Source organism: Lissotriton vulgaris, chromosome 4_1, assembly GCF_964263255.1.
Source record: "Lissotriton vulgaris chromosome 4_1, aLisVul1.2, whole genome shotgun sequence".
In the NCBI taxonomy this organism is placed as follows: Eukaryota; Metazoa; Chordata; class Amphibia; order Caudata; family Salamandridae; genus Lissotriton; species Lissotriton vulgaris.
In genome coordinates, this window is record NC_141691.1 from 1360672159 (window position 1) to 1360695545 (window position 23387).

A 23387-nucleotide genomic window follows, 5' to 3' on the forward strand; every position below is an offset into this window, starting at 1 on the left:
TTTGCGAAGATTAGTCATCCGGCGCCAAAGTTATTGGGAAAAGAAAAAATGCTTTTCCTATGGAAACTAGGTCCTAACTATAACTATTTACTGGCGACAGCCAGTAGATAATATATCTCTGAATAGAAAGGCAAATGTATAAATCTGCTTAAAAACGAAGCACTGAAGCTAGAGTATCCTGGTGGCTGAAGTGAGTATTTAACTAGAAAATGCTATTCAGTCATTATGCAGACCTTTCAGAAAGTTCAACATGCATGTGAGCGGTGTGTATGGGCAAGAAGCAATAGGCTTACCTAGTTTCTGCTCAATCGACCTGAGATTTTCTTCCTGTTCATTGAGCTCCTGTTTCTTTTGTAGCATTTCTGGCGTGTTAAGGCTTTCTAAATGCAATTCAAGTTCATCATTCACTTCGCCAACTTTAACAACTGATGACTGGTATTGCTGAAGAAGATCTATGTGAAGATAGGGGACAAAGGACACAATTTTTAACAAGCCCAGAACATAACACTGAGAGGACAGAGCTGCAAAGTATACCTAAAGCACAAGTTACTTACCTTCGGTAACGATATATCTGTAAGTAACAGTAGTTAGTGTTAGATTACTTACCTTAGAATATCCCCAGGCGTCAGACTGGATCCGGAAAGTTTTCGTCAGCAGTACCCTGGCGCGTCGGTAGTTGTCGTCTGCAGCGCCACGTCCATCGTTGTGATCGCTGGAATGACGTCGTTGGAGTACTTCGACACCGCCCTCGCACGCTGACGTCAGTTCTGTACATAGCTTTCCACGCCAGGAACACAGAGCAATGCAAGAAACCGACACTGGTGCCATGAAACCAGGGCCCTCAAAGGGAGATACCGTAACCCTAGATTTCTGTTCGCAGAACGGGGAGGATGGGTGGGGCGGTATTGAATCCAACACTAACTACTGTTTCTTACAGATACATCGTTACCGAAGCGAAGTAACTTGTGCTTCTGAAAGAAACAGGTTAGTGTTAGATTCCTTACCTTAGAATAGATACCCCAGATATACCAACCCCGGTGGTGGGTCTGGGAACCAAAATCACACCAGAAAATCCCGGAGAACGGAACGACCGAAAAAGCCATCTCTCCGGACTTGGCTGTCCAGGCAGTAGTATCTAGTAACGTGTGCAGCGAGGCCCACATAGCTGCTTGACAGATGTCCTGCAAGGGGACTCCCCGACACAGGGCAGTAGTAGCCGCCCTGGCTAGAGTGGAATGGGCACGCAGCCCCACAGGAGGTTCCTTTTTCGCCAAAGAGTAACAGACCTTGATGCACAAGATGACCCATCGAGAAAAGGTCCATTTGTGCACCGCCCGCCCCTTATTAGCGCCCAAGTAACCAACAAAGAGCTGGTCTTCCACCCGGAACTGGCGTGTGCGGTCTAGATAGAAGGAGAGCGCTTGTTTTGGGTCCAGACGGTGGAGCCTCTCTTCCTCTTCCGAGGGATGCGGAAAGAAGGTAGGCAAAGTGATGGACTGCCAGATATAAAAGGCAAATAACCACCTTGGGCAGGAAAGAAGGACGAGTTCTCAAGACAACTTTGTCCGGATGGACAGAGAGGAAAGGAGGTTTAGAAGATAGAGCCTGAAGCTTCCTCACTTTCCTGGCAGAGGTGATGGCAACCAGGAATGCAGTCGTAAGAGTCGTAAGATGAAGAGGGCAATTGTGAAGTGTCTCGAAATGAGTGCACATCAAATAGGCTAGAACAAGGTTCAAGTCCCACTGAGGCATCACGAAAGGGACAGGAGGAAACATGTGTGTGATGCCTTTCAAGAATCTATTTACAACAGGGGATTTGAAAAGAGAAGGCTGATCAGAGAGCCTCAAGAAGGCAGAAATGGCAGAGAGGTAGCCTTTGATAGTGCCCAGAGCAGAGCCCTGCTGCGCAAGAGAAAGAAGAAAGAGGAGAACCTCTGAAAGGGGGCAGAAAGTGGATCCACAGCCTTTGCTGTGCACCATGCTACAAATTTGTTCCACCTGCAGGTGTATACCGATTTTGTGGAGGGACGCCTGGCTGCCAGAATCACATCACAGACTTCAGGAGGCAAGTCAAATGGCCTCAACTGTCGCTGCTCAATCTCCACGCATGTAGGTGGAGACTGGACAAGTTCGGGCGGAAGACCGTCCCCTGCTGCTGCGACAGAAGGTCCTCCCGAAGAGGCAGAAGAATCGAGGGATCGACTGACATGCTGTGTAGCTCGGGATCCCAGTATCTTTGTGCCCAGTCCGGAGCCACAAGGATGACCTGGGCCGGTCGCGCCAGATCTTATTCAGCACTCTGGGCAGAAGTGGTATAGGCAGAAAGGCATACAACGGACCGCAGCTCCACTCGCGACGAAAGGCGTCTTCGAGCGAGTGCAGCCTTGGAAATTCCAACGCGCAGAACTGGTGGCGAATAGATCTAACCAAGGCTCTCCCCACTGCTGAAAGAGGCCTTGCGCCATGTCAGAGTTCAGACACCATTCGTGATCCATCATGCACCGACGGCTGAGTTCATCCGCCCTGGCGTTCAGGGTACCTGCCAGGTGTTGAACCACCAGGGTGACACCCTGGTGTTCCAGCCATTGCCAGAGGCGCAGAGTCTCCTGACAAAGGGTCCACGACCCCACCCCGCCCTGTTTGTTTCAGTACCACATGGAGGTGGTGTTGTCCGTGAACACCTGCACTACACTTCCCCAGACAGAGGGAAGGACTGCCTTCAGTGCAAGACGGATCGCCCGCAGCTCCAGAAGGTTGATCTGGAGCCGGGACTCTGTCGGAGACCAGAGGCCTCTGATCTCTGCCTCTCCCATGTGGCCCCCCCAGCCCAGGAGGGACGCATCTGTCACTACTACGTGCTCCGGTTGGGGTAGGGAGAAGGATCTGCCGCTGACCCAATCGCGGTCCGTGAGCCACCACTGCAACTGTCTCACAGTGCCCTCGGAGATCCGGACGTGGTCGGACAGGTTGCCCTGATGCTGTGCCCACTGAAATTTCAGGTACCACTGCAGAGCCCGCATCCGCCACCTGGCGTGATGCACCAGAAGGATGCAGGAGGATATCTGCCCCAGAAGCCGCAGCGTCAACCTGACCAAGACTCGGGATAAAGGCTGAAAGATCGGAATCAGAGCCTGAATATCTCGAACCGGCTGTTCGGGAGGATAAACCTGAAACTGCGCTGAGTCCAGAACCGCTCCGATGAAAAGGAGCTTCTGAGAGGGGCACAAGTGCGACTTCGGCACATTGATGGAGAACCCCAGCAGGTGCACGAGGTCGGCCGTCGTCTGGAGGTGGCTCACGACTGTCTGGGGCGAGCCCGCCTTCAACAACCAGTCGTCGAGATAGGGGAAGACTGGAACCCCTGATCTGTGCAAATGAGCTGCGACCACCGCCATCAATTTCGTGAACACCCAAGGGGCGCTGGTAAGGCCAAAGGGGAGCACGGTAAACTGAAAGTGCTTGTGGCCTACCGGGAACCACAGGTAACACCGGTGGGCCGGCAGGACGGGTATATGGAAATATGCGTCCTTCAAGTACAACACTACCATATAGTCTTCAGGGTCTAGGGCAGCTAGGACCTGAGCTAAAGTCAGCATCTTGAACTTCTCCTTCCGGAGGAAACCGTTGACGCTCTGGAGGTCCAAGATAGGGCGTAGGCCTCCTTTGCCCTTCTTGGGTACCAGGAAGTAGTGGGAGTAGCAACCACGTCCTACTTCCGGCCCAGGAAAGTGCTCGAAGACACCCTTGGCCAAGTGGGTCATAACTTCCTCCTGTAGAAGTTGCAATTGATCCCGCGACATGCAGTGGCATGGCTGGAGGGGTCGCCTCAAAGGGGAGGGAGTAGCCCCTTCGGACGATTTGCAGCACCCACCTGTCCGACGTGATGGTACGCCAATGGAGAAGGTGATGGCGGACCCTGCCTCCAACTGGCATCTTATGGGCCTGAAAGCTCGGACTAGGAAGGCTTTGAGGCAGATGCTGCTGGAGTTGATGTGGAGTTGATGTGGACTGACCTTGCCGTTGTCCCCCGGCACCGCCACGGCGGTTACCACGTCCGCGCTGAGGTTTGTTCTGCGGCCTGTGGCTGCCTGTTCGTGTGAGGGCTCCCCTTCCTTGGCCCTGAAAGGGGCGAAAAGCAGAACTTTGCGGTCCTGAAGTCCTTAAAACGCTGTAGCGCACTATCCACAAAAAGGCGACGGCCATCAAAGGGTATGTCCATGAGAGTGGACTGGACATCCCCCGAGAAGCTGACAGACCTCAGCCAGGCGTGGCGACGAATCGCCACCATCGTGGGAATCGCCCTGCCCAGCGAGTCCGTGGTATCAAGTCCACACCTGTTTGAGTACCGTGCTGCATCCTGCCCTTCCGCCAGGGCTTGGGCGAGCCGTGTCTGAGCCTCCGCCGGACACTGTGGCAGCACGTCCACAACCGTATCGCACAGGGAGTGGGTGTAACGGCCCAAAAGGCAAGCAATGTTGACAGACCACAGCCCCAAACTCAGGGAGGATAACAGTCCTCCTAAACTGATCATACCTTTTGGATTCCCGATCCGGTGGAGCAGTCGGGAATGCGGTGTGGTACGTTGAGGCCTGGATAACCAGACTCTCGGGGTGGGGTGGTGGACAAAAAGCAGGGGTCGCCCGGAGCCGGGCAGTGGCGTCAGGCCACATTCCGATCCACAGGAAGGCCTGAGGAGGGCTTGGAACGGGTGCCCATCAGAACGTCGGTAAAGGCTTCGTTAAACGGCTGTAGAGGCTCAGAAGAGCTTGCCTGCGGTTTGAGCACCCAAGTGAGGAGGTTAGTCCTCACAACCGTGACAAGGAGCTCAAGAGCCAAGGCCTTGGCCACCCTGTTCAACACCACGCTGTAAGCAGCACCCTCCTCCGAAGCCACGGAGGGAGGAGAGATCAATCCAGTGCCAGGCGAAGTGTCTAGACCACTGGCCTCCCCCAGCTCATTTGCCCAGTCCTGACTTAACTGGCACTGCTGTGCCAGAGGGTCCTCAGACCCTCCCAGTCCTCCCCTTCATCCGTGTCCTGATTAACAGGCAAAAATGACGGAGCCGGGTAGTAGGTGAATTGCTCACCCATCGACGTCGGAGGCAGATTGATTGGAAGAACGAAGATAACTGGACTTACTGATTATTAATAATTGTGTGCTCAGGGGCATATGGTACCTTATGAACAGTGATCGAGTTGAGGATCTTTAGTAAAATTGTATCTGAAAGAAACAGGTTAGTGTTAGATTCCTTACTTTAGAATATCCCCAGGCATCAGACTGGATCCGGAAAGTTTTGCATAGCAGTACCCCTGCACGTCGGTAGGCGTCGTCTGCTGCTCCGCATCAGTCGTCCGCGTCGTGATCGCCGGTATGACGTTGTCGGAGTACTTAGACGCCGCCCTCGCGCAGATTCGGGAAGAGCAGTACTCTAGTGATTTTTTTACTAACTTTTTGATCTCTTTTGATCATCTTTTTGAGTCGACATCCACTCCTGGTGCCGATAGGGATGCCTGGGTTTAAACCTTGCGAGGCCTGTCACCGCTTGATGTCGGTGACCGACCCCCACCGTCGGTGCCTTTACTAACTCGGGGCCGACCACGACGATAAATTGTGCCCCGACTGCCAGGCCTTGACCTCGAAGGCTAGGCGGGAGTGGTCCCGCAAGCTGCTCGAGCTCCGGCAGTCGGCTCCACGCCGGTCGAGAAGGAAGTCGAGGGACCGGTCGCGGAGACGCAGTCATCGCTCGTCATATCATCGTCACCACTCGTCGGGCTCCAAGTCCACCGGTAAGTCGAGGCATTCGAAATAGAAGTCGAAGAGGCGACATCACTCTTCTGACTTACCCTGCCGCTCACGCGACGCCGCAGTGGGTTCGAGCGACACCTCCTGCACTGCTCCGCCGGAGCCACAGGCGCGGCTTCCAGACCCACACCCTCCAGTCCCTGGGCTGCATGTGACGCCGGAGGAGCTATGTGATTTCCTCGTGGCCATGAGGACTCACTTCCCTCCGTCGGCGCCTGTCTCAGCACATTCGGGCCCCGCAGGCCCGACTGGGGGCCCCAGCGGGCCGGCGGCTCCGGCCCCGGCACTGTTATCGACACCGATCGACGCAGGGCCCCACAGGATCCGGGCTGTCGCCAGTCAACCTCATGACACACGCAGACTTAAGTCGGGTCCATCACTGGATAAGACGCATTATGTCGATTAATGATAGCATGATTTAGCTTTTTTCGCGCGATTTTGTTCTTTAAACTTCTGAAGCTACCATGCAGGCTTCTGCTAGGAACGTAGGGAGCAGTTGAAAATATATATTTTTAGTATATCTCAGTAATGTCTGTTTCTTACACCGTTCAGACATTGGTCGGAATTTGCTGGATTGGAGAACAGAAGTTTTAGAGAGGATTACAAATATATAGCTTCAAGGTGAATATGAGACTTCACTCTTATCTCTCTCTTCTGTTATTGGCGTATAGGGTACATACCCTATGTTGGTGATCCTTAGCTGGTGTATTTCTTCTTTCCTATTTTTTTCCGATCTGGAGCCTACACATCTGTTGCACATAAAGATTTTTCGGGGGTGATGGGGACTATATCTTTCTTTCCCAAGAGTTATTAATATGTATGATTCTAATACAGGGCCTTTGTATATTGTGTTTCAGCCCTGAGGAAGTCTATGTGTGAAATGTACACACGACGAAACACGTGTTGGCAACTTGACCTTCACCATTTGAATTGATGTACTGAAGAAATATATATTGGATTCTAACTTGGAACATTTGGAATTAAACTCTGAAGGACAATCTAAGGACATTCTCTATATTATTTGTGGTTTGCTGATTGATTGGAAGAACGAAGATAACTGGACTTACTGATTATTAATAATTGTGTGCTCAGGGGCATATGGTACTGTTCTATTTCTGTTTGTTACGGAAAGACAGGGGTGTTGGATACACGCCCTTCCCCTAGATGCACCAAATCTAACTAAGAATATAGGTAACACATTTTCCCTGATATTAAGAGGAGCGCCCTGAGTTTGTTTGTATCCCAACATTGAAGTTATTTGTCAATTCAGGTGCAGACCCAGTGGGAAGTAGCATTATGAATAGAGATCAGGAAGCACAAGACTTGTTTAGTAATCTACAGTCTGGCAGAACCAGCAAACCCACAAACGTGCAACAGCCGACCAAGAATGTGGGACTTAAGGAGAAATTTAAGAGATTAGAATACCTTAAGAAACAAGAACTGAATAAATGGTGGGACGCGGCCACCCTGAAACAGTATCTGATCCTCAATAGAATACCGAGGGGTCTCAGATCTCAGATTATGCCTACCTACGAAGATCTGGAGTTAGATCTATTAGACAGATGGGAAAAGGAATTAACCTCTTCCTCCAGGAATTTGATGAATTTACTTATCGAAAATGCGGATCGTAAAATCAAGAAATTACTGGAGGAAATACATAAACTTGAAGAGGAGATCAAGGAACTCAACATGCCTGAGGCTACCATCAAGAATTACACAATCCTTGATAACTATTTAAATGACCTTCAGGCTGATATTAAACGTAGGAAGGCACGTAAATTACAACGGGATGAAAGGGATTATAAATCAGGCCGTGTTTTCACTTTTGCTAAACGTTTCGATTATCTGATTCAACAATCCCGTGGTTCTAAACAGAAGTCTAATGCTACTGCTAGTGCGAGTGAGACTGAATTATCCTCGCTGGCTAGCAGTGAGAATGAGGAGGTGGGAGGTGCATTGCAGGCTGATGGAGTGGTGTGAGACAGTAGCAATAATTTTTTAGAGGAAGTGAAACGGGTCAGGATAGGGAATCGGGACAGTACCTACAAAGGCAGAGGTGGGGGACTGTCAAGACAAGACGAGGATCAAGGGGCAAGGGGTCAACAGGCTCCAAGAAGAGGAATGAAACTCAGGTCGTGGAAAGATTAATTCAGATTCCTAATGCACCGAATTGGGAATTGGAGATTATCAATTTGTCAAATGTGATTCTAACTGATGATATGATCTCTTTGTTGAAAAAGGGTCTTGGTTTTTGTCCGAATGTATCGTCGGATTGGTATCATGCTAAAATTGATGTATACAAGTTTGTGAGATTGTTGAAAATCAAGAAACATTTTGTGCATGTACCTATTAAAGCTATAAGTTCTGCATATTCACAGACCCTAAGTGATCTGAGTATAGAGGGAGCGAATGCAACCAAACTACTACTTTCACTAACAGAGAATGAATATGATCCCATTACGATGGCTAAGTTACTGGACGATCTTGAGATTAACAGATTTATGAGTGAGAGTAGTGGCTTGAAATTAAAGTCTAAGTGGACGCCACAACTGACTACAGGCAATACGATAGATACTTTTCACAGAATGGTGGAATTTGATATAGATAAAATGATTGATAAGGGCTCTAGGAGCGGACATCAAAGAAGGCCAGACAACTTGACTAGCTCAGAGAGGGCAGCACTAAAGACCTTGAGAGATAATGACGACATCACCATTCGTATGGCGGACAAAGGTGGTAATATTGTCGTCATGGACACCACTAAGTACAATGCAGAGATTTATACTCAATTAAATGACTCTCGTTATTATGAGGTACTTAATGGGAATCCTCTAGATAAACTAAAAATCAGTATTAACATCAAACTCAAGGAGTGGTATGACCTGACTCTTTTGGATAATGATGAATATAACTATTTGATTGTTTCGACACCTAGAGCGCCCTGTCTGTACACGTTGCCAAAAGTCCACAAAAACAGAGATAATCCACCAGGGAGACCGATTATCTCAGGGATAGGTGGTCCCACTGAAAAGATCTCACAGTACATTGATGTATTTTTAAGACCATATGTACAATCGTTGCCCTCTTATATTCAGGACACAAAGCACGTACTCAATATTATATCAGATGTGACATGGGAGGAGGGGATGTACTTGGTAACATTAGATGTGGTTTCTCTCTATTCCAATATAGAACATTCCCTAGGCATAACGGCAATAGAGACCTTCCTCAACAAGAGACCAGTTGAGTTTTTTTAACACACGGGGATGCTGTTAAACATGACTGACATTGTTTTGAAAAATAACGTGTTTTTATTTGATCAGAAGTGGTACAGACAGCGCCTTGGGACCGCGATGGGTTCCAGATTCGCTCCGTCTTTTGCTAACCTCTTTATGGGGTGGTTTGAGGCGGAGTGGGTCTGGGGCCATCGGGGACGGAGATGGATGGAGTATATCCAATACTGGGGCAGATATATCGACGACTGTCTCATGATCTGGACTGGTTCGCTTGCTGACTTACATTGTTTCTTTGACTACTTGAATGGTAATGATGTCAATTTACGGTTTACTACCAAATATGATGAGAGGAGAATAGAATTCTTAGATGTTGAACTATTTGTGAAAGACATGAGACTCTGCTCGAGGATGTTCAGGAAAGATACGAGTTGCAACGCAGTTTTATATGCAACTAGCTGTCATCCAAACTGTCAGAAAAGATCTATTCCCTATTCAGAGATGACCAGAGCAAGGAGGAATTGCTCGGAAGACGAGGATTTTGAATATAACTTACAGGATATGTCAAATAGATTCATGGCAAGAGGTTATAACAGAGAAGTAATTGGCAAAGCTAGGAGGAGGGCTAAGAATCTACAGAGGCAGCATACTCTAGCAAGTAAAGAGATTATTGGTGATCGTACAGATAAAGTGAGGCTGATCACGCAATACAAAACAGAGTCTAATACGTTGTATTCTATCATTAACAGACACTGGCATTTATTGAAGGCGGATAAAGATTTACTGCCATTCATAACTACGAAACCTTCTATTGCGTACAGGAAGGGCAGGACACTAGCCAACGATTTGAGCCCAAGTTATCCCATCAAAACCAGGAGAGAAGTGTGGTTTGATGGTCTTAGGAAGGGCTTCCACAAATGTGGGCGTTGTAACTCATGCAGATGGGCAGAGAAGAAAGTACTCCGTTTCAGTTACAATGGCTCAGACACATATGCCATAGATGTATTCATCAACTGTGACACTACTTATGTTGTATATGTCATTGCCTGTTCATGCGGTCAGATATATGTGGGTAGCACCATTAGGAGACTGAGAGATAGAATGGTAGAGCATTTCCGAGCGTGGAAGAATGGTGACACCAGATACCCGATAGCAGCCCATAGTGTACAGCATCATGACAAACAGGAACAACACCAATTCAGTTATCATGGAATAGACCATGTTGCAGTAGACCCTAGAGGTGGCAACAGACAACTTAAGCTCAGAAGAAGAGAGGTAATCTGGATTATGAAGCTTCGGGCTGTGAGCAAGGGTTTGAATATTGACAATGAGTATCAATATTACCTGGGGCAGGATTAACTATGTCCATGTTGAGGATTCTGGCCTATATATGACACTTTGTACGTGATATACATAGAGGAGTAAATTGTAATGTACTGTGTCTGTTTTTATGTACTTGTCAATGGGGTTGAGAAATGATGTATCTCTGGTATTAACCTTATGTAATTTCTCTCAACTGTATATATGTACTGCCGATAGGAGCTTTTCCTTTCCTCTGTGGTTTGCCAACAATTACTGTATTGTACGTAAATATGTTTAGTGTATGTTATAGTATGTACACTCATATACTTGGTATATTGGGTTATTGTCTTTCCTTCCGTTGGTGTGGAATCTACCTGTACACTTTTTCTTTCTTTACTATTTGTATACATCACATAATATGCCCGGTTACACAGGGTGTTATATTATTCAATTTTAGTTTGGACTCGACTATGGAACGCGTCTGTGATTTCCACACGATTCGGTACTGGTTTACATGTCATCTTATTGGATGGCTGTAGGATTGCTCAGAACATACCGAGGCTGCCTACTAGCGCCTCGTTCTTCATTCACCTTATTCAGCTGTGGACAGTAGACTTAATTTGTAGGTGATAGCGCCAAAACTAGGCAGAACTTTATATTTTTCCGAACGAGAATGAGTAGAATATTGCGGTGACACACTACTATTTATTGTCATCCAACATTTAAATTACAACCATATAACACGGAGGATATGTAAATATAAATATTGCCACCTCTCTACATTAGACTGTATATACATATCGAGGCAATGCTGTGAAGATACATAGACGAACAATAACGCGAGTACACCATTACAAGATGGCGACCGCGGATTAACCTTTAAATAGACATTTCAATATGGCGCTTACAGCAAACGCCGGAGTACAGCGAGGACACTTGCCGCTGAACTACGGGTGAGTGTCTTCGTGTTCAGTGCCCGATACTAGGCTTGTGATGGAGTAAGAATTGTGCATGAAACCTGTTTCTTAACGGTTTCCTTCGTGTTTTCAGGTCGGGACTTTGATGATGTTCCAGACCTGAACTTTGACGACCCTCAGTGAGATGAATACGTGGGGATAGAGGTTTAGAGTATCCGTGAATGATACTTAGGAGACTATCACTTACAATCTTCCTCCTATTATTTTTGTTTAAAGGTCCTTGACTACATAGACGTGATTTACATAACTGATATTACTGAATGGTGCGGATTTGTCTGGGGACCGGGCGGAACTTTAGAGATACATAGGTGAGAACGTACTTAGTTTACTATAATTGACACGATTAATAGCAGTATGTACATGTGTAGTGAATATATACGCTTTCAATTTTTAGCGCCCCAGCATACAGAGATCTACATTATTGGAGTGGGTGAGTGGAGGTTTTACATTATTTTCTGAAGTTTATAATAACGGGATATATACACAGTTTGTTTACACTCGTTCTGTTGTATGGATACTTTATTTTAGAACGACTGTGATAGAGATGATAAGATATTTCAGGTGAAGGAAACACCACGAGATAGTGGGTGAGTTACCGACTTACGCCCGAGTGGGGCATTACACACGCAGACTTAAGTCGGGTCCATCACTGGATAAGACGCATTATGTCGATTAATGATAGCATGATTTAGCTTTTTTCGCGCGATTTTGTTCTTTAAACTTCTGAAGCTACCATGCAGGCTTCTGCTAGGAACGTAGGGAGCAGTTGAAAATATATATTTTTAGTATATCTCAGTAATGTCTGTTTCTTACACCGTTCAGACATTGGTCGGAATTTGCTGGATTGGAGAACAGAAGTTTTAGAGAGGATTACAAATATATAGCTTCAAGGTGAATATGAGACTTCACTCTTATCTCTCTCCTCTGTTATTGGCGTATAGGGTACACACCCTATGTTGGTGATCCTTAGCTGGTGTATTTCTTCTTTCCTATTTTTTTCCGATCTGGAGCCTACACATCTGTTGCACATAAAGATTTTTCGGGGGTGATGGGGACTATATCTTTCTTTCCCAAGAGTTATTAACATGTATGATTCTAATACAGGGCCTTTGTATATTGTGTTTCAGCCCTGAGGAAGTCTATGTGTGAAATGTACACACGACGAAACACGTGTTGGCAACTTGACCTTCACCATTTGAATTGATGTACTGAAGAAATATATATTGGATTCTAACTTGGAACATTTGGAATTAAACTCTGAAGGACAATCTAAGGACATTCTCTATATTATTTGTGGTTTGCTGATTGATTGGAAGAACGAAGATAACTGGACTTACTGATTATTAATAATTGTGTGCTCAGGGGCATATGGTACTGTTCTATTTCTGTTTGTTACGGAAAGACAGGGGTGTTGGATACACGCCCTTCCCCTAGATGCACCAAATCTAACTAAGAATATAGGTAACACATTTTCCCTGATATTAAGAGGAGCGCCCTGAGTTTGTTTGTATCCCAACATTGAAACTGTTCATAAGGTGGAGTAATGTTAGGAGCCTAAACAATATCACATATATACACAATTACATTACATATTTACAATTTGTTGTGCAAGCAACGGAGTAATGTCTGGATAGCCCGTCGGAGATAGTTTGTGAAATGTGCTGACTATGTGGGTACAAACAGCAATCAGTATTCCACAATATGTGCATGCTCAACACTCTTAGAACTGGGAAGAACGCTTCTTAAATCAGCCTTCTTACAACAGAAAGTTTGCACTTACAGGCCAGCCATAATTTGTTGGCTCAGTGGAGATTCCATTGCCCGGGCACACCAGGGGACAAAATATCTGTGCCTGGTACAACAATTGTTCAGCAGTCAGGGCTACAAGAAAACAGCTCTCTATACAACAAACACCCACGGTTGTTCAAGACTCAAAACCTAATAGCGGTGTCAACCAAGATTGGTTCGACATGACTTGCACAGTTAGCATCATCCGCACCCGCATCAGCACCTTTGCATTTAAATGAATCCATTAGGGATTTAATTATGCAGGTGTTAATGCCCAACTGGCAAAGGAAGCAAGCATAGACAATTCTAATGTTGGTACATGCAAATTGACGTGCACAAGGCACTTGCACTTTTTATACTGCTGTTGGCTTTTACCGTTAGAAATTTTAAACTAATTTGCACAATAATTATTAAATCATGTCTTCCTGCGGATTTTTATATTGTAATGGTTTTATTAATCATCAATAAAGTATGTTACTGTTTTTATTTTCTTAGACTGGAAGATAGGAGCCAAATTAATCATGCTTTTAAAGGCAAGACATCAGATTATACTGAATCACTGAAAGCCAGTGCAATTTTTGTAATAATACAGTAGTGTATGCCTCTCGAGAGTTGAAAAAACAGTCTTGCTGCATCATTCATTATGGTCTGGAGCATTCAAAATGCATTCTTAGATAGATCTTGGTCCAGTGTGCTAGCACAATCTAATCTTAAAATGATTACTGCCATTATAATCAGTTTACATGCTTCAAATCAGAGAATTGGTAGAATGTTTTGCAGCGTTCTTTTGAGGAAAAGACATTTGGATGCTACCATGATTATCTGTGGTTTTAGTTTGATATTGGAGTTCACCATGACGCCTGGGCATTTTACCAATGCTTTTAGTGAGGTATCAAGTGCCTTTTCTGAGGGGCAATACGATTGGGTGCATAAGGAGATGTGTTGTTGAGGTGTACAATTTGGTTCTTGTCCGTATTAAGTTTGAACTGCTTACCCTGGAATCCTGTCTTTTCCACATGGATTACCATGATCTCATGGTGTACAGTGTTGAAGGCGGAAGACCGATTCAGCAGAGAGCCAAGGCAGAAGTTAGTCATCCCATATTTAGTCATTGACTACTGATAGGATAACTGCCACTTCACTGTGCAAAGGGTGGAAGCCTGCGTGTTCAGGCATTCAACAGAACTTCTTTTGTATCAGGCAACAGAGATACTCATCTGTGAGCAGAAACCATTCCTTGCATATACAAATTATCTAATTTATAGCAGTGTCCTTCACGGTTGCATGAAGCAACAGAATCCTGAGGTTCTTTTTCCGTGTTCTATCTAGGCAATTGATGCACTGGCACAGACAGCAAAGCACACTCACAGGTGAGATGAGCATACAACATGTGTACCATCTCAAATGCATGAACGTGGTTAATCTGTTCGTAACCCCTGAAGAACCTCAATTATTGCAATTGGGAAAGTATCCCTCCCACAATTAAAACAATTTTTATTAGGTGCTGTTTAGTCATTCATAATAGTTTATTTGGATGAACACCCTAAAACCCAGCTGATAAATATCATACATTAATTCTTTCAAAAATAGTAATAAAGGCTAAAAGAATGACTATATAAGTCCATTCAAAGGTGATATTCATTCATTATGTTATTTTATGTTATGTTATTTTATTTCTATATAGAGCAAATTACCACTAGTCTCTAAGCGCTTAAAGAGAGTGAGCAGAACGCTGCCAGATTGCCGGATGGAGGATTAAACAGGTGTCAATGTTTCTCTAAACAGATGGGTTTTTAACAATTTTCTAAAGGGGAGAGGGGCTGATTCCTTGCCCAGAGGCTCTGGTAGGTTGTTCCAGATCGTGGCAAAAGGACTGAGAACGCTCTGCCCCCTTTGGTCTTAAGATTGTATCTAGAGCAGGCTAGTCTACAGGCCTCTGAGGAGAGCAGAGCCCGTCCCGGCACATACTTCTGTACTCTGTCAATTATATATTTTGGTGCATCTCCATATAGGACCTTATGGGCTATACAAAAGCTCTTAAAACACACCCGCTGATCAATAGGCAGCCAGTGGAGTTTATGCAGTAAGGGGGTGGCTCTCGTACGCCTAGGGAGGTTGAAAATTAACCTTGCTGCATCATTTTGTACCACCTGCAGCCTCCTCAGTAGCCGCTGTTGGATGCCGAAGTAGAGGGCATTCCCATAGTCTAACCAGGAGATGACCGTAGCTGAAACAATTGATTGTAGGACAGCAGTGGAGAGGAGTGGCACACATTTCCGTAATTGCCTGAGTAGGCCTATACAAGTACCCACCACTGCCGATTCCCGACTAGACATTGACAGATCAGAGTCAATCTTCAAGCCCAAGCTCTTTACTACTGGTACTGGGGTTGGTGCTACACCTAGTTCAGAGGGCCAAAACAGTTCACACCAAGGGCTATTTTGAGCTGGGACAATGAGCACCTCGGTTTTATCAGGATTGACTTTTAGCGAGTTGGCTGCCATCCAGTTGACAGTGAATCTGAGGAGTTTTCTCACTGATTCTTGTACCTGGCTCGTATGCTGTAAGGTGGACCAGGAGTTGGGTGTCATCAGCATAGTTAAAGACCTAACAGTCCCTGCCTGTGAGCGCCTCCACCAGGGGCTGCAGGTAGATGTTAAATAGGAGTGGAGACAAAGCAGAGCCCTGGGGGACTCCACAGGTCAGGGAGCCCAAAGCCGACATCTGGTCACCCATTTGAACTCTTTGAGTACGGTTGGAAAAGAAGGAAGTAAGCCAGTGAAGTGCTTGCCCCTATATGCCCAGATTCAACAACCGGCACAGCAAGATGTCAAAGCTGACCGTGCCAAAAGCTGCTGGCAGGTCTAATAAAATCAGAGCACTCGGATGTTTATTATCGGCTCGGACTCGAAGTTCGTCCAGCACGGAGACCATCACCAGCTCAGTGCTATGGTGTGCCCTGGAACCAGCTTGTCTAGTGTGGAGCAGCTGATGCTCATCTAGATATTTTGCAAGGGATTTCAGGACATGCTGTTCCAGTATTTTAGCTAAGAAAGGGAGCTGTGAGATGGGTCTATAGTTTTTTAAGGCTGACGCATCAGCCCCTGGCTTTTTTAAAAGAGGAGTGACCCTTGCTTCCTTCAACATTGTAGGTAAATAGCCAAGGGCTAGAGACTCGTTGAGTAGTTCCAGGGCCTGCTTTTCCACTCCCGACAGGGCCACTTGAAAGAGGCTCGGCGGGCAGGGATCCATTTGTGAGCCTGACTTGGTCTGTTTGGCTAGTATGGTTAAAGTTGTCGGTTCAATTTTTGGAAAGCTAACCAACTGGCTACTTGGGCATGGGGGTGCGTGCTGCTCCAGGAGGCTGGGGTCTACGGGATTTGCGGTGATTTCTAAGAGAATATCCCGGACATTTTGAAGGAAGAACTCCTGAAAGTTATCGCAGGTCAGCAGATCTCCCATGGTGTTTTTGTCCCCTCTTTGACTCAGTTCCCTCAGTATTGCAAAGATCTCCTTTTGTATGTTACCTGCCAAGCTAATCCTGGCTTCATAGAAGGCAGCCTTCTTACCTAGGATTGCCGATGTATAAGTGTCAAGGAGATTTTTATAGGTAATTAGTTCTAGTGGATCATACCTAAGTCTCCACCTCCTCTTAGCTTGGCAAAGGATTTGTTTTTTTCCCTTAAGGACTCATCGTACCAAGGGGCTCCTTTCCCTTTATCTCTGACCCTTTCTTTCCGTTCAGGCGCCAAGTCATCAAAGGCCTGACCTAAACGGGAGAATAGGGCAGCGCATTTATGATCCAGGTTATCCTCACTAAGCTCAGGAACGGGAATGGAGAGGAGTAAGGCGATTGAGGAATCTGCCTCGACGTTCTTACATGACCTAACTTTCCTCTACAAAGGTGGTGGCGGCAAGAGAGGGCTGTCCATGGGGACCCAACATCTCACCAGCGAATGGTCCGACCAGGGACAGGGACTGATATCAGTTATCTGTGCCAATGGTTTGGAGGACCAGATTAGATCTAACGTGTGCCCTTTAATATGGGTGGGTCCAATTACAAATTGCACCATTTCCATAGAACACATATTAGACTTAAATAGAGATTCTGCAAGTTCTCTATGTAACCTGTCCCAGTGGTAGTTAAAGTCCCCTACCACCAGGAGGTGTTTGTACCTGGAGCATAGATCGGACAAGAGTTCCAGAAAACTCTCATTAAAGTCAGGTGTGGCTCTGGGGGGACGATATGCTACAAACAATATAAAATAGGATGACTCCAGGAAGATTTTTATTGCCAGGATGTCTGCACTGTCACAATTATCCGTCAGTAATTTAGTAACGGTGAGGCTCTTTTTAAACAGAACCGCAACTCCCCCTCCCCCTGTACTCTCCTGGTCTATTATGCCAGACCGCATCATAGTCGGCAGGCAGAGCTGCCACTATGTCAGGGGTAGAGCTGTCCCCCAACCACGTCTCCGTGAGTGTCAAGACATCAATGTTTCCCTCTTGTAGAAGGGAAAACACTTCGAGGTGGTGTTTCTGTAAGGAGCGTGTATTAAGAACCGCTACCTTCAGGCTGTTTCCTATGGGGGCCGGGGCTGTTCTGGGGTACTCTGGGCGCTCTTCCCATTACTTACAATAAAATGTGATCTGATCTTAAGTGCCACTGTTATAAATGTAGATACTACAAAATATCCCTGGAGAATTCATCAGTAACAAAATTGAAAAGCTGGTCTCCAGGAATGATGTCCCATTAGCATTAGTACTTTAATTAAAACTGTTTTCATGGAAAATTAAAAACAACTTACAAAAATAATAGAAAGTGCATTAAAGACTGAACCGAGAGTTCATCATATAGAAAAAGTGTGCATATTTCTCTACATCTGTATGTTTAGGATGACTCAGCATTTCTACAGAAGACCAAGTTTAAAAGAAGCTAACAGATTTATTTGTAATGGATTAATAGGGGTGACAGAAATTTGTGTAATTTGCTTGCACATAATTACACAATTTTTTTGCGAAATTAAGGGTAAGTATGGAAATGCAATACCATTATTTCACACTGTATTTTAGTTCTAAATGTTTCCTAGCGTTACTTTTTGGTTTGAGGATACATTCAAAGTAAACACTGTGAACAACAGACTTGTACTCGTGGTAAATTTGTACCACGTAAATGGTGTGTTTGTGGTAAATATTTACTGTGAAAGGTGAGTAATTATATCCAGTGGTTTAATGCCATAATTTAAGGAATTTTGCATAAAACTGTAATGCAAATTCCCCAAAAAAAGCAACTTATGCCTGAGTAATTAAAATGTCAATCCGGCCTAATTAATAACCCATTCAAAATGCTGCTCCATTCCAGGTCAAGATCTTAGCACTCCCAGGTGGTTTATATTGCTTAACCTCTTAGGTGCTGCGTCGGGGCGTTGGCCGACGGCAGCACTACCTCCCCAGTGCTGCGCACGACCATTGGACGTCCATTCAGCACTAGTTCCAATGGACAGTGCAGCACTGGGGAGGGATATTTGCGCCGCATCTAAGGTGTTATCCGTCTCTCATCCTTGCCAAAGAACAGTGTGATACAGTGACGCTATGGAAAGGCACTCTCTTAAACAAATGTCTAAAATTGTCTCTAAATCTATTTATTCTGTGCCATCTTCAAGATGCCATCCAGTCTAGAAAAAACAAAAACAGTTCTCATGGACCAGCCTTGAATCTTCAACAATCACCAACAACAAAAATTCTAGAATATCAGTTGAGGATTTCAGATTGAGTGTGACATCAAATGATGGCCCCTTTAATGTAACCCCATAATTGATTAACAGTAAAAGTATCCATAGAAAGAATGTCTCACAAAATTGATCTTTTTGATTGGCAAATTGATTAGATAGCAGTGAAAGTCAAAGTAACATAAGGACACATTTTGACTTAGCCTTCAAGTGCTTGAGCTGCTGCCTGTGGAATCTGTATACCCAGGTTTGAATCTCAGTGATAGACTCAACATTGTGTGAGTCTGGACAAATTACTTAATATGTGTAAAATGTATTTATGTAATCCCCACTTGATGTATTTGATACAGCACTCCGTTACCGCACAACTAGGTTTGCTCTGTATAAATACCAATACCAGTACATACATTCATACATAAATTGCAGAGAGGAACAAGTTACTTACCTTCGGTAACAATATATCTGTAAGAAACAGTAGTTAGTATTAGATTCCTTACCTTAGAATATCCCCAGGCGTCAGTCTGGATCCGGAAACTTTTGCGTAGCAGTACCCCTGCGCGTCGGTAGGCGTCGTCTGCAGGCGTCCCCTGCGGCTCCGCGTCCGTTGTCGGCGTCGTGCGCTGTGATGACGTCGCTGGAGTATATAGACGCCGCCTCCGCGCGCTGACGTCAGTTCTTTGCACACAACTTTTCCGCGCCAGAACACGCAGAGCCATGTGAGAACCAACACTGGTGCCATTTGAAACTAGGGCCCTGAAAGGGATGTCCTTAACCCTAGGTATCAGTTCGCAGAACGGGGAGGATGGGTGGGGCGGTAAGGAATCTAATACTAACTACTGTTTCTTACAGATATATCGTTACCGAAGGTAAGTAACTTGTTCATCTGAAAGAAACAGGTTAGTATTAGATTCCTTACCTTAGAATAGATACCCCAGCAATACCAACCCCGGTGGTGGGTCTGCGAACCAATACAATCCTACACCAGAAAGTCCTGGAGGACAGAACGGCCAAACAAGCCATCCCTCCGGACTTGACTGTCCAGGCAGTAGTGCCTCGCAAATGTGTGCAGCGAGGCCCACGTAGCCGCCTGGCAAATGTCCTGCAAGGGGACTTCCCGGCCCAGGGCAGTAGTAGCCGCCGTGGCCCGAATGGAATGGGCCCTCAGCCCAACAGGAGGCTCCTTCCGAGCCAAAGAGTAGCACGCTTTGATGCACAGAACGACCCACCGAGAGATGGTCCATTTATGTACCGCCCGTCCCTTCTTCGCACCCACGTAGCCAACAGACAGTTGGTCATCCACCCGGAACTGGCGTGTGCGATCCATATAAAATGAAAGCGCACGTTTTGGGTCCAGACGATGGAGCCGCTCTTCATCCTTTGAAGGATGCGGAGGCGGGAAGAAGGAAGGGAGGGTGATGGACTGCCGGATGTGAAAAGCAGAGACAACTTTGGGCAGGAAAGAAGGTCTAGTTCTCAGAACCACCTTGTCTGGATGAATGGACATGAAAGGAGGTTTGACAGAAAGAGCCTGGAGCTCACTCACCCTCCTGGCAGAGGTGATGTCAACCAGGAAGGCCGTCTTTAAAGTCAGGAGACGGAGAGGACAGGAATGAAGTGGATCAAAGGGATCACACATCAAGAAGGTTAGAACCAGGTTCAAGTTCCACTGAGGCATCACAAACGGAACAGGTGGATACATGTGTGTGATGCCTGTAGGAGAGTAGGGTCTGCAATCCTATGATCACCCAGATTTTTTGCTTTTGTTTCACTGGTTTACGACTTTCTCTGGCTGTGGGCCTGCCAATCAGACCCACAGCCTGGCTGTTCTCTTTCTAAATTACGAGATGTACCCTAGGTGCATATACCAATTGGTACTGGGCCACCTTATCAGACCCTGTAACTCAGGGCGTAGGTGTACCCAGGGCCGCCAGAGGCTGCAGCATGTATTATGCCACCCCTGGCTGGCCTCCTAAATTTGACACAACTGGCTGCACGACAGCTGGGGCGAAGACGTGTAATCACCCTTTGCTTTAGATATAGTAGCTCTATATCTAACCATACAATGGACACCCGAGTCCCTATCAGTCACTCCTATGGCAGGCCTTGACAATCCTGAAGGCAGAGTGCATGGGCTCGTGTGAACTAAGCTCTGGCCCGAGCCGAGCCCGGTTGCAGCTTGCGGAATCAAGACCCAATGGCTGTTCCATGATAACGCGTACCATATAGGTAACTTCGGTGTCGCGTTATCAAGACATGTCGAGTAAGGTGTCATACAAATCGGGATGCTGCCCTCTCATCAACTCTGGCGACGAGGTTAGCATTCCGCCCTTCTAGAGGGACACGACATGTACGTGACTGTGAACCCCGGTTAAAGTTAACGAAAGCCTCAGCTCCACAAAATGGATGCTGCCACCACAGACACAAGTCTGACCTCCTGCTGCTGGGAGTCCTTCCAGCGAGGAGCACTTGGACAAAGGGTTTCCTGTCGAGGGCAGTGTTCGCACCGTCCCAGACAGGGTTTGTGTATTCTGGGTAGGTAGGGCTTTTGCGAGAAGGTGACTGCGGAGTGGCACCCCGGTGCTCACTACGCATCTGCCGGTTAGAACCAGTTCCAGGGGCGACAGCCCTGGCCTGGGGAAAGTCCGGCAGGGGAGAGGGGTGTAACTACCCCCCTTTCTGGTCCCACCCTTAGGGCAGGACCTAGTCATGTACCCACCCCTTTCTTTAGGATAAAGGCCGGAGCGGGGACCCTTCCAAATTAGATCATCTTTGAATCAAGAATACTTTCTACGAAAGGACTTCAAGACTCTTCTCAAGATTTCTCCCTTGTGGCTAAGGAGTAGTCACCCTGCATCAGCGGGCACCATCTAAGAACTCTGCGGTTTGCTGTAAGTCCTTCCTCAAGGAATCCGACGGCCCAGCTCGACGAGAACCGGCTTCCCTGGCACCTCTGACCTCTACCCACGTCATCAGCTCAGCTGTGATCTGTGGGTGCGACGAGACCTCGAGGGACCGGCCATCATCAGAACCTGCACGCTCTTAAAAACCAGCACGACCATCGAGGTAACTCTCTGGTGAGTGCTCTGGGGTCCGAGAAGCCCCGACCCTGAGCCGCTCCAGCACCGAAGTGCAGTCTCCCAGCATCTCCACGATCTGCGTGGGGCCCTTCTGCTCGCTGCTCAGCACGTTGTCTGGTCACTTGCCGCTGGCTCGTGCCCTTCTGTGACGACGACCAAGAATCAACACTGCCGGTCTGGTTGCTCCAGACTGGCCCCTGCTTCCATCTTTTGAGAGGCACCCCGGACCCTCCTGGTCCACCCAAGACGCCGACAGCGACATCCGTCGTGGGACAGCTCGCACCTCCACCGTGGTCGCCGACAACGCCTCCTGGTCCGAGAGACTGCAGAGCCTAGCGTCGCCCACTCACCTGGTCGAGGTGACGGCCAACCGGTGCCTTCCTGGTACCCTCTGACTACTGGCTAGTAGTACGAACTTGGTCCCCTCTGCTTTCAGGTTTCATCAATCTCTACGAACTATTCAACACTGGTCGCCGGCCAGCAACTCCTTTTCTTCCGGCTCCTGGCTCGTCAGCGAAGACCCCGACGCCTGTAAGACTTGTGCAGCCGCAGCCCTCGTGGCTAGGTAACTCGGCATTTCGGTGCCTGCATAGCCTCCTTACTCTAGGGTCCCGAGTCCCTCGCTTCCGACTTGCCTTAACCTTTCCGTGTCCCCGGACACTTGTTTTAAACTGTGCACTTGAAGTATTTGCTAAAGAGATTTGGTTTGTGCTTAGTACCCTGTCCTCATAAAGAGTACAGGGCTGTTGTGATTCTTAATAAATATACTGTTTATTTTCATAACACTTGTGTGGTGTCCTTTCACTGGGTGTTCAAGGGGTACATGTGTGGTAAACAGCTGGCTTAACGCGCCCTCTCGAGTCTTTAGCCTTAGACTGCTCGTATCCATGCTACTAGGATAGCTGGTCTATAGGTTGACTTACAACCAAACACCATAAGGGTCGTTGGAACGATACATAGCGGTCGCTAGAATAGCGAACGTTGCATATCGGGCCAACTTCTCACATTGGTGAGCAGCGGTTGGGATTTGAGCTTGCTGTTGTTTTACCACACGTATCCTAAGAATATCTTGTTGAAAGATCGCACAAGTACTGTTAGTACATATAACTAAAGCTTAGAATACTCTGAGTTCTACTGAACCAGCTGTTGTAGCTCCTCAAGGCTTAGCACACCTTGGCTACAGCTCCTAGCAAGGGAAAAGTAGGAAAACACATAGTGTAGGTAGGTGCATCACTTACACCACACTAGAAACAGTATGTCGGGCCAAGGAGGAAACTCTGAGTCTCCCCTTGTGTCAGTTGACCCTCCACAGGTCATCCCTTCAGGATATACTGTGCTGAGCTTCAAGGAGTTAAGACGATTGTGTCACTCCCGGAAGATTCAGCAGGGGTCTAACCCCACAACGTCCTTTCTGATTGGTCTCTTGGAGACTTATGATGCCAGGAGAGCTGAGAAACTTCGTAGCTCTTCTAATCCAGA

General features: G+C 46.8%; 1 protein-coding gene across 1 annotated transcript in view; it reads right to left on the bottom strand.

Annotated features, from left to right (window-relative positions):
• SMCHD1 (structural maintenance of chromosomes flexible hinge domain containing 1) overlaps positions 1–23387 on the bottom strand; it is a 2274803-nt gene that overhangs the window by 49120 nt on the left and 2202296 nt on the right. Inside the window, exon 49 of the mRNA XM_086965602.1 lies at positions 294–452. Within this exon, the coding sequence (XP_086821728.1) occupies positions 294–452 (159 nt within the window). The remainder of the gene's footprint in view (positions 1–293; positions 453–23387) is intronic.